The sequence below is a fragment of the Balearica regulorum genome, chromosome 2 (genome assembly GCF_011004875.1).
Source record: "Balearica regulorum gibbericeps isolate bBalReg1 chromosome 2, bBalReg1.pri, whole genome shotgun sequence".
NCBI classification, from domain to species: Eukaryota; Metazoa; Chordata; class Aves; order Gruiformes; family Gruidae; genus Balearica; species Balearica regulorum.
In genome coordinates, this window is record NC_046185.1 from 14,534,799 (window position 1) to 14,551,845 (window position 17,047).

Consider the following 17,047-nt stretch of genomic DNA (forward strand, 5'->3'; position numbering starts at 1 on the left):
TTACAAATTTTTCTGTTCTTTGGCTTCTACTTCCAGCCAAGAATTCCTGTTATGCCTTTTTCTCTTATTTTAAATAACTTCCTAATAGCCAGTGCTTTCCCCCCAAAACAGTTCTTAATCAACTCTTATCAAGCCACATCCTTATTTCTTTTTAATAGTTAAAAGCTATGAAGCACTGAAAGCTTGTCTTTGCAATTAATCTTCTCCAATACTCCAATAATTTTTGTTTTCTTCCTCACCTTCTCCAGTTCTGCAGCACTCCTTTCAAAATGCAGGCATCAGGTTTGTGTGATATCTTACTTTTATTTTGCATGGGGAACTTCAGACACCATGATCAAATTCTGCCAAAGATGAGGCCATAAAACCGGTATCCCATAATGAAAACTGCCAGATAATCTTAACTCTAAACGACACTTTGTCTTACCCAAAATGACCCACTTCCTAAAAGAGCTTAAAAAAATATTTCCAGAGCTACTATCCCCAACAAATGTAAGCCTTTTATTTGGAGTCTTTTTAGCCTAATGTCTAAAACTGGCAACATGGTAGAATCCTGATCCCTTAAACAGAAAAATCCTTGGCTTAGAGAAAAGTCACATGACATTTTAACGACTTGGAGCAGAACTGCCCAGACATAGCACATGTGACTTTCTGACTTTTAGTTGGCGCAGAGATAAACGCTGACTTTATTCTTTTGCTCTGCTTTTTCCTTAGGCCTCTTACTTTTTTCCAGAGCTATGCCATCTAACAGTCTGGCAAAAAAGTATCACTTATAAGAGGTTGAGTTCCAGAATCACATACTCCCCTGCCTAGGCAGTGATTTTTTCTGCTTGATTTTAAGCCTCCTCTTGTGTGGCACTATGCTACTCAAAATACTGTTAATCCTAAATGTAATAAATAGAAGTACATCATTTTTCTGCTGGGTTAAGCTTTAGCAATTCCTGATCTGTATATGTTTTGAACTGTAGTAACACACATCCTTCCAGTCAAATAATTTTTAAACTTTTTCATTTTACCATGAAATGTGGTCAAACTACTCAAATTCAGTTGCATTTTTGTGTGAATTATCCCATTGTCTCTTTCACAGAACACAAATTGGATACCTATATACAGAAATTAAAATCTTAATTCATACTTGATTTCTAACTGACATTCAAATAGTGGAAAAGAATATTTTTTTTTCCTTGTTCAAGATACACCTCTTCATTGAATTTGCTCCCAAGTTCCTTTTCAAGTTTTTGTAACAGAGCTTGAAGAACAGTTCTTGCAGAAAGACTAACCTCTGAGTTGTTTCTAGGATAAATATCTGCTAGGATCTACTATGTGATCATCTTATGTGCAAGTTAATTTTGTTGTTGAACATTATCTCATGCAATTTGTGTACTTTAAGCTTTTCAGAAATGTATTTTCCTTTGCATTCTTCACTGACTCTTTCTCTTCAGAACATGCTTTTGGAGCATCCAGAACACAGCAGGAGCAGAGAAACACGCAGTTCAAACTTCTTCACAAGAGGGCCTCATCTCAAGCTAACTTAGCAAGCAGCCCTAAGATGCCAATCAAAATTATCAGTCTAGTAAAATAAAAAACACATGACCATTCTACAAACATCTCAGTTAGGATTCTCAATAAACCAAACCAATAATAGAACATTGCAAACACAGCCTACAACTTTTCTAAACTGCTAAAAATCAGCCTTGCTATTTGAGATTGAATTACCTAATTTTAGTGACCCATATCTCAGTTGTCTAGTCTGATCTATCATTATCTGAGTTCTTCCATAAGCCAATAAAGTGAAAGGAGATTTATCCCATCTTTCTAAGACACTACAATGAGATGGAAGGAAAGTTAAATAATTGCCTTGTAGAAGAGACTATCTAGTTCCACTGGTTATGCAATGAACTTAGATATACACTGACTTAACATTTACACAGTAAACACTTAGATGAGTGCTATCAAACTAACGCCACAAAGTATAGGTAAAAGTTGTGACAGTGTGTATTTCATCATTCACTGGCAGAAAAGGTTTTAATTCAACTTTCACCAAAGCCAGTTCACTTCATCCTCTCTTCCCTTCATCGCTTTTGAGTACCTCTCTGCCTTGAAGAACTCAGAAGAACCAGCACTTTCAGTCCTGCTTTCCAATACATATTGTACTTAGGTAGGGCTTTTAAGAAAGCAAAGTCTTCTTTCATCATTTATCACACAAGTGGCATTGTCATACTCCATATCTTTAATTCATAAGAATACTGTAAACCAATCATTTCAGAAGGCTAAACTCCAAGCCACATTTGAGATACACGTGCTAGAGTAGACAGATTGCAGGTGATTAAACATTTGAAAATAAATGGCACTAACTATGACATATCTACTAATGCTACAGACACGTAACAGGATTCAAAGTCTAAAGATTACCCTGCTTCAGGTCTTGATTAAACCATTCAAAATTTGACTGACTTATTCGGTGAGGTTTTTTACAGCATATTACTTGGCATCTTTGCTATAAATTGAATGGAATTTTATCTCTTTGCCAATACTTAAACCCGTAATTATTAGTTATACAATGGCAGTATATTCACATGTCTTGGTATAAAGGTGGTCAGTGGACTATTTGGTACAGTTGACTACAAACCTGAATAAAACCTTACCGGTGGTCCAGGAGGCCCAAGGGGACCCTTATTAGCTTCTGAACAGGAACAAGCATGAGGAAGGGCAGGGCAATTTTCCTCATCTCTCTAAGGAAAGATCAAGATAGGAAGAGAATGATGTCCCAAACTTCGATTCAGAAGTTAAGAATTTTATGAGTCAAAGACATAGTACTGTGTGGATGCCTCAAAAGCACCTACTCGATTTAGAAACATACATCTCATTGACTTGCAATAGGAGAAGTAATCAAAGCAGTCCTGGGCTTTTTAAAAAACTCTTAACCATCCATTTCCATTTAAAACATTTCCCTCAGTAAAGGGGAATGTAAAAGGTAAATTCTACAGTTATTGAAGGAGGTTTCTTACCAAGCCAGGAAGCTCACAGCATTTGTCTCGATTGGCCCATGAGGTAGCACAAACAATGTCAAACATCTGTAACTGCAACTATTTCAAAACAAGAGTAATGTACAAAATGACTGTTAGTTGTAAGATCAGCGCAAAATGGAGCCATCAGCAAGAAAAGCTACCTTGATTCAAGCACTCAGATTAGACAGAGAAACGGATATCAACTTTGAGCAGCTAGCCACAAATACACTAACTTGAACAGTGAAAGGCTTGTGTTCTAACCAACTTGTCCGAACTATCAGGCATTATGTGGATTAAGCAAGCTGTTCAAGGTTAAATGCTGCAAGCATTTGTTGGATTATCCCCATCTTCTCAACTAAATTCCTGATTTTGCCCAATGGTGCCTCCTGATACTTTTTTCTAGCAAAGGAGGTATCAAGAGTCAGGTGAAAGACAGCTCAGCTTCTCAAAACTGAGTAATTCCTCTTAACCCACTAGTCTGGTGCTCAGATTTTATCTGGGACAAGGTCTTCCATAGCGTATTACTTACACTGGAGCTCAGCCACAAATAATATTTATCATCTTCTCCAGTTTTATTTTACTTTAGAATATGCCCTCTCTTATCCATATTATCCACAGGCAATGACCGTTTAAGGATGGTGAAAAGCTTGCTCAACACACGGCAACATTAGGCAGAAAAGACAATTCCCACTACAGGTCTGGGAACATGGTTTGGACAAGAATTTAATCTACAAGAACACACGCATTTGGTAAAAATAATGGCCACTAGGTACTCAGAAACAATATACTAATTAGGACTCAATGGTAAAACCAATTGTCTCCTTTACGGCTTGAACTGAACAAAGGGGTCTAGAGACACGAAGCTTTCTTCTGTTACTATTTCTATTCTTTTTCCATGCCTTATTTATGTGCATACTGAATAGAGAGGGGAATGGAACAGAACATCCCATTAAATTAACCCCACATGCTAAAAAAATTGAGGAACTGCTAGAGATAGAACTCTCTTTGGTTTTGCTCCCATTATTATTTCCAGTGGCATCATTTTAACACTAGAACAGAGGAGTGTATTTAAAGATTTTCTTAAAACTGCATCACTTCTAAAGCTGTTAAAATTAACTACATATATGCATCTTCGGTTTTGCATCATTTTTTTTCTTGTATGTCAACTATTATATCTTAAACAAAGGAATACTTTCATATACACATAGGAATTCTTCTTACCTGCCAGCAGATTAGCTGGTTTGTTAATATGCTGTACTACAGATACTATAGACACACATGAGCTGGCTCCACGCTAAACACCTTAGACAGCTGAAGTGCAGCGTGAAGGCAGCTTTTGGACCCTCGGTTTGGCTCCACAAAGGTCTATGCTGAGTCCAACAAGTCTGTGTCCCTGGCTATGTCAAATTCAACTTGGGTCCATGTGGAGCCACTTAGATGCCTCTTTGCTACACATCCCAAAGCTCCTAATTCTTGTGCTTAAGCACAGTAGCACATGAACACACTGCTCTGGGACTCAGAACAACCCTGGGCATTTGCATGATAGTACACTTAAGCAAGTAAGACATCCCAGAAATGGAGTGCAGCAACACCTGAGCTGGTTGTGCAAAAAGCAGTATAGGTTCAAAGTAAGTCGCATTGCCATTTTTTCCATAACCCAGTCCATCCCCTGGATGCCCCTGGTGAGGCACTGGAACAGGTTGCCCAGAGAGGCTGTGGATGCCTCATCCCTGGCAGTGTTGAAGGCCAGGTTGGATGGGGCTTTGGGCAACGTGGTCTAGTGGAGGGTGTCCCTGCCCATAGCAGGGGGGTTGGAACTAGATGATCTTTAAGGTCCGTTCTAACTCAAACCATTCTATGATTCTATGAGTCTATTCTGTTATCCTGAACAACAGAAGGGTGACAGTATATGCAGTCCTACATAGGCGTGTACATGCATTCATTTTCTCAGGATTAGACAATCTAGAGATCCCTAGTGATAAAGCATGTTGGTGTAAAATAAAGAGCAAATAGACGTTCCCTGAATTGCTGTATTCACCATCCAAATGTTGAATGACTCAGTATTCTTATTTTAAAATATTACGTGGGTTTCTCTGACTCCAGCTAAATAACTAAACAAAGCTGTCTTTGCTACCATTAAACATTTATTCATAAGTCTCTGTATTCATAGTGATTTTGCTTTCTAAATATTCAGCCTTGCAAGCAGAACCAGTAAGATGGAAAAGTCTGCCTGTCCTCATCCGATCAAGCTACAGTTTTGCAAAGATTTCTCAAGAGCAGACCACATCATACATTGCTTTTTTTAACAGTACATATACAAGGAGGTAAACAAGTTAAATTTAAAAGAAAAGGAAACATCAATAAAGAGAAGGTTTGCGAATTGTAAATAAACAATGTTTTAAAGATGGACTTTTCATTAAATCCCACTGAAGGAATAAAGAACATTACCGGCTGCATGTCATGGTCAGGTTTCATTGCTCTAGCTGGGTGACTTATCTAATCCAGAGACGCATCACTGTTAAGGACCTTTAGCCTAAATCCCCTTTTTGTCCTACATATCTCTGTTTCTGTCTGGTCATTGAACTGTTGCATACCATATGCATGGATGGGAAAAAAACTCTGATACAATTATATTCAGTCAAAATTTAAATGTTTTGCAAAATTCAGGTGATGGCATTGGATTAATTTAAAAAAACGACATGAAAAACATTCTGACAATGTTAAACTGTTCCATGTGATCAGAACAAAACATCCTCAATTTCATTCCAAAATAACTGTTTGCCTGTTTTTATTTTATGTAATAAGCATCACTAAAACTAAGATTAAAGCATTTCATGAAAATACAGCTGATGAAAAAAGGACTTTTCAGAACTATCAAACCAACCGCGATTTTCATATCAGTTCAAAACAATTTTCAAAATGTTTTACAAAAAGGAATTTTTGTTGTATGCATGCCTTCATGAGCTTCTTAAAACTGTGAAGACACTGGAACAGACTAAATCCCAGAATTCCATTTCTGACAGTGGCACAAGTGATATCAAATGAAGCACAAGGGTGTAGAAGTCATACTTCTACCTTAGCATCCACTAGCTTCCAATGACTTTCAGATCAGGGATTTGCTGCTCCAGATTTGTCAACAACCAATATTTCCCTTTCATTCATTTGTCCAGGCTTTCCTACAATCTATATATTTAGCACCCACAAAATTCTACGGCAAGGAGCTGCAGTAATCTACTTACTACCTGTTGTAAGAAGAACCTCTATCCAGCATCCTACTAGCTTCTTTTGATGTTCTCTAATTTTTGGAGTAGAGGAATCCAACTCATTCATGCCTTAAATGTGACTATTCACACCAGTTCTACTCAATATGAATAAAAAGTGCAGAAGGGAGACTTTAAAGACTGGTATTTGGGTGCTTTCTTGACCTGCTTGTAATTTGGTATATGTGGGAATACTTGAAGGCAGCTGAATAGTACTATGGAGTAAAGAATTTTCATCTTCAGCTACACATTTCTAGTCTTACGTCAGTTTTTCAGTTCATTTGAACAAAACCAAATTTTGCAATGAGTGGGCAGTCTGACTTGTCTTTTATAGATTCGTGGGTTCTAACAAAAGACACCATTTCTTTCCACTTCTTTACAAAGCCTTCTCTAATTCCAAGTTTTCCTAAGTTTGCCTTTTTTTCTGGTTCTATTGGAATGTGACTACAAAGGTTTCTCTGTGTAATTGTCTTTACAGACAATTATTATACAGATAATTATTATCCATAAGTCTGAGGCCTTAAGGCTCTTTTTTGTACAGAGAGATATATTCTGAGGGCTTATTTTTTACTAAACAAGAGTATTTCCATACAGTAGCAAGTAAATACATTTTTGAAACCTCATTCCTATTCAAATCAAGCCTTGAGTTCAAGGTTCACATTCTCTGCTAACCTCATTCTAGGGTCAAGAAGGTTCAAAAAAAATTAGCACAGAGTACTGCACAGCAAAGAAGCCTTGCTAAGATCATCGCCAGACTATCAATTCTTCTTCAACAACTAAATCTACCTGAAAAACCCAAACCAACCTTCTTAATGGCATCTGAAGCAAAATGGAAAGCCTCCCATATGTTGCTGTGCAAAGAGAATGATCAATTACTGCTTCTAGGAGAATAATTTCAGAGGAATGAGAGAGTACTCAATCTTCCGCAGGATTTTTCACATTTAAAATATTTTATATTATAAAAGAGCTAGATATACTAAGACCGGGGCTTTTAGGGGCTGTCTGTGTCAAACTGGTTCAATTACTTAATGAACAGCCAGTGAGCTTGGGGGCAAACAAAGAGTAAGAGACATGGGAAATAATTATCACTCAAAACAAAGTTTAAATGATTCCAGGCAAAGGAGTTATACATTGTATTACTCTATGTAAGGACATTTGGAACACAAGTTGTATCTGAATGCATCAACTGTGTTCGCATACATGTTTGACAATAACATTTGAACAATGATGACCTAGTGATTTGGTTTATTGAAATAATAAAAAATAGATTTTGCCCAAATTGAAAACTATTGCAGGCTTTTGCAGAATTTATGAAATTCTGGAACTTCACTGTTTCAAATACAAGTTCACTCTGCTTCAACTTAAAACTAACTGTAAAGATCCCAAACACTTGTTTTTAAGATATTTTAAATAATTTAAAGAATTGTTCTTGTTCTACTCACTGGCGCAGAGTTGTCTCTTGGTCCTCTGGATCTGACCATTCTCCCCAGCACTTCTATGCCATCAGAGCTAATATTCCCTGCTGCGTTAATGGTCTTCTCGCTCACTTGCTTGCAGTCAATAATTATTTTGGCCGTAGTCTTGCTGATAACAACATGCAACTAAGCAAAAGAAAAGATGCTTTAACATACCAAGGAGCACATAGGATATATCAGTTTCCTGGGAAAGGGGGGGATTTTTTTGAAATGAGCTCCTAACTCCATGTTTGCTAACAAAACGCAGAGAATAATCCACAGTAAATAATCTAGATGACCTCTAGAGGTCACTTCTCCCCTGAATTATTCTATGATTCTAATCTGTTTAACGAATTTAGCTTATTTTTCTGTAATTTACTCAGTAAGAAAATAATTTATCCGTGACAAAAGATCTACACAATGTTCATATACTACCCAGATCTCAAAGAACTCCTGACTTATGTGGTCAGTAATAATTCCTGGGCCTTGTATGATACTGCTATATACCACTGGATTTCACAAATACATCCTTTATAGCTACTTGTAAAAGCCAAAACTAAGCAGTAAAATTTAGCCTGTAAATTATACATTAACCACACAGCAAAACTTTCATAGTGAAGTTTTTACACTGGAAAAAAAAAATCAAATCACATCAAACACAGTGCAGAAAAGCAAAGCACAAAGTTACTTCCTTCTGCCTTGACTCACACTCTGTTGTCCATCACTGATGCAGCAAAGATATTCCCAGCAGAGGACAATCCTAGCCACAATTGTCCTGTCATGAGCAAATGCTCAGTTAAGCAAAGGAAAGAACAATTTCTTTTGGGGGGAGACCAGATGAAGAGCTGGTAGAAATGCAATATCTTCTCTATACCCATACACTACGTGGAAATTGGAGCCCAAGGTGAGAGAATGCCAGGAAGAAGCCCAGTAGCTGCTTTGCTCTGGGCTCAGCTGGAACTAAATAACTGAAAAGCTGCTATGAATTTGGTCTCCTGCACCTTTCACACACATGTACAGCACGGATCATCATTCAAAATGCAGAAAAATGCTTAAGAAGAGAATTTGCTAAAGCCTCATATATTCCTTCAAAGCACAACTTAAGAGAGTCAGAATTGGACCCCAGCTCTGACCTACCTTCCCTTTCTTGCTCCGTCGATTAAAAAGGAAGTACAGAAAAGTTAAGCTGTGTAAATACTATCCCTCAATCCACAGTCTCCTTTTTGTGTTTAAGAAAAGTACAAACATCAGGAATAAAAGTGAACAACAAAAGCACCTTCCATAACAAATGTGTGCTACAGTCCCAGGACTACTTCATCTGCTTTCGGAAAGAATGTTATGAGTTCTCTAACAGCCAAGAAAAGTTTGACATGGCATAGCCCTTAAAATATGTTTAAAAATAACAACTCGGGTAAAAAAAAGGGTGATTTTTTTTGCTGGACGTTTTCTTTTCATTTTGAGTGACATTTCCAATCCAAACCTTAAAAGGAAAAGCAAATTCATTTCTAAATTACTTTTCAAGGCAAGTATTTTTAATCAACTCTAAAATACAGACACAAAGCATAAGATGAAAAATGATCACATCAGCTTCATCATAAAAACTATGATTTGTTTAATGTTAGTTCAATATTGCAAAGAGACTTAAGACAGTTTGGTAGATGATTCTAAATATGCAAAATACATTTCTTTTGGCAGCGGTCGTCCACATGAAAGAATACTTCAAAACATGGAAAACTCCCAAACCTTTATTCAGAGTGTTTGGGTTTTTTTCTTATTACCAGTACTAACCTTATGAAAACTCCCATAAAATATCTTCCTTATTTCAGGACCTTCAAAAGTCACAGTTTGAAAATCTCCTTTGTAGTCGTAGTTAAAGAAAGTCAGAGTTTTACCACCATCTGTGTGAGAATAAAAATAAGGGCTCTGCATTAGAGGAAGAAAAGCCCTGATATATTATTTGAAACAGTCAATTTTGTTTTTAACAAAGAACACTAAAGATGTCAGATCAAATGTAAGTAAAATATATTCAGAAGTGATATACTGACCTGGAAGTAACAAGTTATCTCAGAGAAATGCTCTGTCCTGGTTTGACAAGAAGGATGGGCCAACAGTTGGGAGTCTGCCTTACCCACGTCTACCTGACCCTACGCTCCCACTAGATCTCTGTGGAACTTGGACAAGAAAAACAGGCTTGGATCTTCAAGCTAGCTTGTGGTGGGTTGACCCTGTCTGAGGGCCAGGTGACCACCAGAGCCGCTCTATCACTGTCCATCCTTCTCTAGACAGGGGAGAAAAAGTACAACGAAAAAAAACTTACGGGTCGAGATAAGGACAGGGAGAGATCACTCTCTAATTATTGTCACGAGCAAAACAGACCGAACTTAGAGAGGGAATTCATCTAATTTATTATTAAGCAAAACAGAGGAGAGGAATGAGAAATAAAGCAAAATCTTAAAACACCTCCCCCCACCCCTCCCATCTTCCCGGGCTCAACTTCACTCCTGGCTTCAAACCTCCACCCCCCTCAGCGGCACAGGGGGACGGGGAATGGGGGTTACGGTCAGTTCATCACACGTTGTTTCTACCGCTTCTTCATCCTCAGGAGGAGGACTCCTCTCATCGTTCCCCTGCTCCAGCGTGGGGTCCCTCTCACGGGAGACAGTCCTTCATGAACTTCTCCAACGTGAGTCCTTCCCACGGGCTACAGTCCTTCACAAACTGCTCCAATGTGAGTCTCCTCCACGGGGTGCAGACCTTCAGGAACAGACTGCTCCAGCGAGGGTCCCCCACAGGGCCACAAGTCCTGTCAGCAAACCTGCTCTGGCATGGGCTCCTCTCTCCACGGATCCACAGGTCCTGCCAGGAGCTTGCTCCAGCGTGGGCTTCCCACAGGGTCACAGCCTCCTTCAGGTGCCTCCACCTGCTCTGGCGTGGGGTCCTCCACGGGCTGCAGCTGGAATCTCTACACCCCCTCATCCTTCCTCCATGGGCTGCAGGGGGACAGCCTGCTTCACCATGGTCTTCTCCACAGGCTGCAGGGGAATCTTGCTCTGGCGCCTGGAGCACCTCCTGCCCCTCCTTCTGCACTGACCTTGGTGTCTGCAGAGTTTCTTACATCTTCTCACTACTCTCTCTGGCTGCAAAAGCGCTCTCTAACTGTTTTTTCTCTTTCTTAAATATGTTATCACAGAGGCGCTGATTGGCTCGGCCTTGGCCAGCGGCGGGTCTGTCTTGGAGCCGGCTGGCATTGGCTCTGTCAGACACAGGGGAAGCTTCTAGCAGCTTCTCACAGAAGCCACCCCTGTAGCCCCCCCACTACCAAAACCTTAACACGCAAAACCAACACATAGCTACATGCCTAATTCCCACCTATTTCAAGGTGAAATATCTAAAAATTTCTAGGAAAGAGAGAAAGATAAGTACTAACATATCTCTTTTAAAATTGGCAGCTATGAAGAATGGCTATCATAGTATCTACATCTTTTCAACAGTAAATATGGAAACTTTCTAAATTATAATCCCTGTTTTACAACTGTGGAAGTCAAATCAAGTAGAAATGAAGAGTCACCAAGAGCTCATGTCTCTAGCTCTAAGTCTGCTATCCACCAGACCACATTGCCTCTACGTATACCGTACTGTCAGTACCACTGGCATATATCAAGACAGATTCTATTAGAACCAGATTCAGAGCAGTGGACATTTTAAAAGCAGATGAGTACCTCCCTTACATCAATTTACATCTAGTACAGCTCTTTGGATTTCAGTATCATTCCTCCCAGTTTAGAGCTCAAAATTTGACTCTAACGTCAAATGAAACTCAGTTAAACTGAATCTAAAAATCATCCGTTAGAGACTATCACCTTCTAGATTCAGGTAGTTGTTCTGGCAGCAGATTAAAACATTGGCAATAATTAATCTAGACACAGAATGATTAGTACAGTTAAAGTCACTGACAAAACATAAAATACATACTATCTAGAATAACTCCAACCAGTGGTTCATATCCTTCATTTAAAATCTCCCAAAGAGCAAATGGCTCCTGAGGTGTGTCAGGGAGTATACGAAAGAGAAACGTAATGGTGTAATCAGAAGGGAGACCTTCAGGATGCAAATACCTGTAAGAGAAATAATGTCTTTTAAGCTGAAACAAATGTTAAATCTGGTGATTTACTCACCAGATGTTCACTTAACATGCTTTCTATTACTCTGTGTATTTCTTTGGAAATCAAGACTGAGAAGCAATATGAATAAGTGTTTGCAAAATCTTCTCAACTCGATAACTATAAAAGAATACTTATGAAGAAAGGAGAAGTTATTTTTTCCCTTGAAATTTACAAGATTTCCCTTAATTATTTATTTTTTTTACTTTAAAGATCAAATCAGAGGTCTGTTTGAAGTAAAGCTGAAATTAATTATATTAAAAGCTTTTAAAAAAACAGTAGCTACTCACAAGACCTTTGCTATTGTCTGGTTTAACAGACAACGAAAATTGAAGTTGCTTGGAAGACCAATCTCAATAGGCATGTCCTTTGTCATTAAACTGTTACTAATGGATTAAAATTAGGAGTGACAGAGACTGTTACAGGAAGCTTTATAAATTATAGAGAACGTAGTTTATACATTTCAAAGCCAATATATAAGAAAGTGAAATCAAAACAGATCACACATGCAGAAATACAATCTGTTCTCCTAGAATTTTTGCAAAAAGAGGAAGTTTAAGATGTAATAGTATGTTATTTTAGGCCATTTCCTAAAATTTGTTATTTAGTACTTCCAATTTAATTTAACCTTTCATTGTTAAATCCCAAAATGGGACATTTGGACAAGTGTCTGAAACTATTGACTGTATTTTGAAAATGTTAATTAGCGTGATTTCTTAAAATCATAGTAAAGGGATCTGAAAGAAGCCCAGTTACTTAATCAATTTCTTTTCCCCAAATATGATCCATTCCTTCTAAAGTGTTTCTGGCACATATAAGATGTATAGATATGAATCATGCTGGAAAAGGAATTAAATGTGATATGTAATCAATATATTCTGTACAGTCTCTGTAGATGATCAAACATGATGTTACACTGCACATTTCCCATAGACAGAAAGAGGGGGAACTCAATAGGTTTAAGAAAAAATCCTTACAGTATGCCTACTGTACAAAGAATTAAAGAAAATTCAATAAGCAGCGTGGGGCAAACACAAGGTTTGGGGATACAGAGCTCAAAAAGGAGAGTAACATTAATGGCACTCACAGCACAGATGAGATGACAAAAACCAAGTGGTATTATTCAGACATACCTGTAGATCATCAAGAGAAGTGTATTCTCTGAACCACGAAAGGGAGTGAAAGCTTAGTGAAGCAGTAAGATTGATCTGGGGTGGCAGCTAGAGAAGAGCATATAAATGCAGCAGATCCGATTAGAAAGAAGCAGAAAGGGAAAGTGAGAAATGCTAATCCCTGTAATTTCAGTCCATCTAGAGCCAGGAGGAAACGAAACACGAAGAATGTGAAACAGCTCCAAGAAGTATAGCTCCTCTGGGACACAACAGGATAATCACACAAAAAGACTAAGACAAGATCTAATATAAACCTTAAAAATAATTTCCCACTGTTTTTCTTTCTTATTTATCTCAGCTAAAAAATACTTTTTGTTACATCTTCCCATGTTTAATCCAGCAAGGCCACTGCTTTTCTCTGGTGCCACTTAATACAAAGTGGGGGACTGGACTGGGAGGAACCAAACACAACATACACACTGTTCATAGAAGAAACGGAGAGTTTCCATCACTTCTCAGAGGAATGACTGTAGAAGTTTGATGGGAGGTTTCTTCACCATCTCCTCCATCTCTCTCCCAGAACACAGTCCTTGTGACTGAACTATGTCCTGCCTCCCAGGAAGGTACTAGATGGTATTCACACAGACTCATTTCAGCATAAGGAGATAATCTTCCTTTGTAATCAATGAATGGACATAGACTGAAGTAAAAGTGATGGAGGACAGCTAAAGCAGGTTCTCATTCTGACCCCCCACTTCAGAGACATTCTGCACTCTGTGAGACTTCCACCTGCATTCCAAAGGCACCTTTCACAAAGGACTACATACTGGAATCTGCCCAGACATATGCCTGCAGGAAATTGCTAGGTGCTAAACTGGCACAAGCCTGAAACTGGCTCATGTGGGAAACCCAAAAAAGCCAGTGGGCTTACCTAGTTTTACCCACAACTGCTATTTCTGAATGAAACTGATTGAGGCCTCAGGACACCAAACACTCTTCCTATTTATTAGTATAATGTAGATATACAATAGCATCTCTGCTTTTCTGACATGAAAACACTGGTCCCTGAAATGATTAAGTGCCCACACTGGACAATTATCTTCATGTGTTTTATGAATATTTATATGTTAATACATACTTGGTAGGCTGGGATACCAGAGCATCCTTGTGCAGTCTGTAACATGGGTAAACATTAAATGTACCAGGTTCCATTGAAACTCCTTCCACAGCTGAAAACTCCTTTTCAACCAAACCAAACATTTCCATCATTTTAAATCCTGGAAGGCATCAAAATATACATTCTATTAATTTAAATTAATACCACATTACAGGAACCAAAAAAAGGACAAAGCCAGTTGCATCAAAGAGTTTCACATCACCATCTGTTTAACAGCTGTTAGCATAAAGGGAAATTTATTGTCTAATATTGTGAAAATCAGGTAGTGAAAATGATTCCGTAAATCAGGAACAAAAATGAACACAAAAATACTGTACCTGCAAAATTGTTGCCATCTTTAACTACCAATGGGCAGGCTGGAAAAGAAGGAAAGAAATATTTAAGGATGCAAGAGATGTCCCACTGGGTCAGAACAATGATCCACTCAGCTCAGTACTCTATCCCCAAGAGCAGCAAAAGGAGATGCTGTTTAGGAAGTGCGTGCAAACCTGGCCACTTTCTACTCCATTCTATTGATGCTCCTCAGGATGCACAAGGGTTGTAGCAAAGATGTTAAAAGGTACATCCCTGTGTGTTCCATATAATACCCTTTTATAGATCTGCTGTCCATGAATGTGTGTAATCCTTCTACAAACCTGCCTTCACAACCTCTTGTGGCAACAGATTCACTGCCTGCTGTGTAAAAAAAGTATGTCTTATACTGGGTTTTAACCAACTGCTCCCTAGTTCTCTATTTGTGAGCTTCTCTAGCCTACCTCCATCTCCAGCTTAATTACTTTAGCTGGCATTCTCTGTACCTTTTCAAACTCCACAATAGCTTTCATGAGCAACAGAGACCTGAATTGCACACAGTCCTTAAGATGTGTGCACGCATTTTAAACAGCTGTAAATCTCTTTTATATTTTTCTTCTGGCAGGGAAGAAAGCACACTAATCTCTTCCAGGAAAGGTGCCCTGGGAAATCAATAAGCCTATCAGGGTGTCAAATATGGCACCTCAGGATACTCATATTCAGAGATCGCTTTTAGAATACAAGCACAAGTGACCAATAAATGCTACTGTTGAGTATTCTCAGCATTCAAAGTTCTCCCTACCATTGAAAGTAGAGTTTATGGTCAAACCCAAAGAATTGATGGGACACAAGCAACATATTTGTGTTCACCAGCTCTGATAATTCACTGTCCCATGATAACTCACAGTCCTATGCACGACGACTCCTTACAATCACAAATGATTCACATCAGCTATACACTGCCTACTTCCTGGCTTATATATAAGAAACATATTGAGGGCACACACCTAAAAGCATGTGAATTATTGACCTCTAACCATTAGGTGTTGTTCCAGAATGTCCTTCCCTTCATTTTCATAGAGAGTCTGAAGTGTGGCATTTTCACAGATTTCAAAGAGTTTGGGAATATTTTATGCTTTTTCTTAGGCTACAACTCTTCTACCTTCTCTGATAATACAAACATTAATGATGAGCTCCCCATTAATAAATCATAGAATGGTTTGGGTTTGAAGGGACCTTTAAAGGTCACCTAGTTCAACCCCCCTGCAATAAGCAGGGACATCTTCAACTTGATCAGGTTGCTCAGAACCCTGTTCAACCTGACCTTGAATGTTTCCAGGGATGGGGCATCTACCCCCTCTCTGGGCAACCTGTTCTAGTGTCTCACCACCCTCACAGTAAAGAATTTCTTCCTAATATCTAGTCTGAATCTACCCTCTTTTTGTTTAAAACTATTACCCCCTCTCCTACCTCCCATCGTTCTTATAAGCTCCCTTTAGGTACTGGAAGGCTGCTATAAGGTCTCCCCGGAGCCTTCTCTTCTCCAGGCTGAACCCCAACTCTCTCAGCCTGTCTTCACAGGAGAGGTGCTCCAGCCCTCTGATCAGCTTTGTGACTCTCCTCTGGACTCGCTCCAACAGCTCCATGTCATTCCTCTACTGAGGACTCCTGAGGAATATCATCTGGATGCAACCATCCAACCAATTCCTCATCCACTGAACAGTCCATCCAACAAATCCATCAAATTAACCACGTGATTTGAGTAATAATGAATGTAGCTAACTCTACTCTTACAGATAAAACAGTCTAGAAAATAAAATATAATTAACTTTTTATGACTAAATTCTGAACCATTAACAATTTCAAATCTGAAATAACTTTTTGACAACCAATGGATGTATTCTGGATTTATAGCAAACAACCATTAATTCTTTTGAAGTCACCACACTTTCATTTCCTTAGTATTTTATAGAAATAACATTAGAGTTATAATATCTACAGTAAATTATGTTAAAAAGACCAAGAATGCCTCTTAATAGAAAAATTATAGTTGCAAACCCCCCCAGTATCTAGCACGTATTATTTTAGAAGCAAGTATAAGTCAAAATGGCTAACTTGCTGATGCAGTTTCACAAACAAAAGTGATCAGCTCATCTTCGATCTTTGTAAAGGCATCAAAGTCATCCACAAAGAAGACATGTCTTTCACTGGGCTTGCTGCCAATATTAACCAACTCAGAATAGTCAGCATCAGCTACTCCAATAGCAAAAAAGCTGAAACCTGTAAACCAAAAAAGAACACTCTTATGAGTCATTCATTTAGAGAGTGGAAATACATATGAACACAGCCGTATTTGCACTGGCTCTTTTCCTGATTAATTACAGAGGTGGAAATTTTATTAGTATCCTATAACAGAAGAAAATTAATGCATGTAATCTAAAATAAAGGTAATACATTCTCTATGAGATATTTCTTTTGGCTATTTATGCTTAAATCAGTTAAATTTAATGCTTAAGTGTTTTCTTGAAGACATATAAGACTACTCAGTAGTTTAAAGTTTTAGCATATGTTTAAATGCTTTACTAGTT

The 17,047-nt window shown here is 38.4% G+C and overlaps 1 protein-coding gene across 8 annotated transcripts in view; it reads right to left on the bottom strand.

The window, feature by feature from the left end:
* COL14A1 (collagen type XIV alpha 1 chain) overlaps positions 1 to 17,047 on the bottom strand; it is a 129,864-nt gene that overhangs the window by 30,461 nt on the left and 82,356 nt on the right. For all 8 annotated transcript variants that reach the window (XR_012833729.1, XM_075743420.1, XM_075743417.1 and 5 more), the window contains exons 29-36: positions 16,575 to 16,739; positions 14,486 to 14,524; positions 14,130 to 14,268; positions 11,692 to 11,834; positions 9,508 to 9,617; positions 7,708 to 7,866; positions 3,006 to 3,083; positions 2,643 to 2,729 (exon numbers count right to left, since the gene is read on the bottom strand). Coding sequence is in view for 7 of the 8 variants with exons in the window: in XM_075743420.1 (XP_075599535.1) it covers positions 2,643 to 2,729; positions 3,006 to 3,083; positions 7,708 to 7,866; positions 9,508 to 9,617; positions 11,692 to 11,834; positions 14,130 to 14,268; positions 14,486 to 14,524; positions 16,575 to 16,739 (920 nt within the window). In the remaining variant the exon portion in view is untranslated. The remainder of the gene's footprint in view (positions 1 to 2,642; positions 2,730 to 3,005; positions 3,084 to 7,707; positions 7,867 to 9,507; positions 9,618 to 11,691; positions 11,835 to 14,129; positions 14,269 to 14,485; positions 14,525 to 16,574; positions 16,740 to 17,047) is intronic.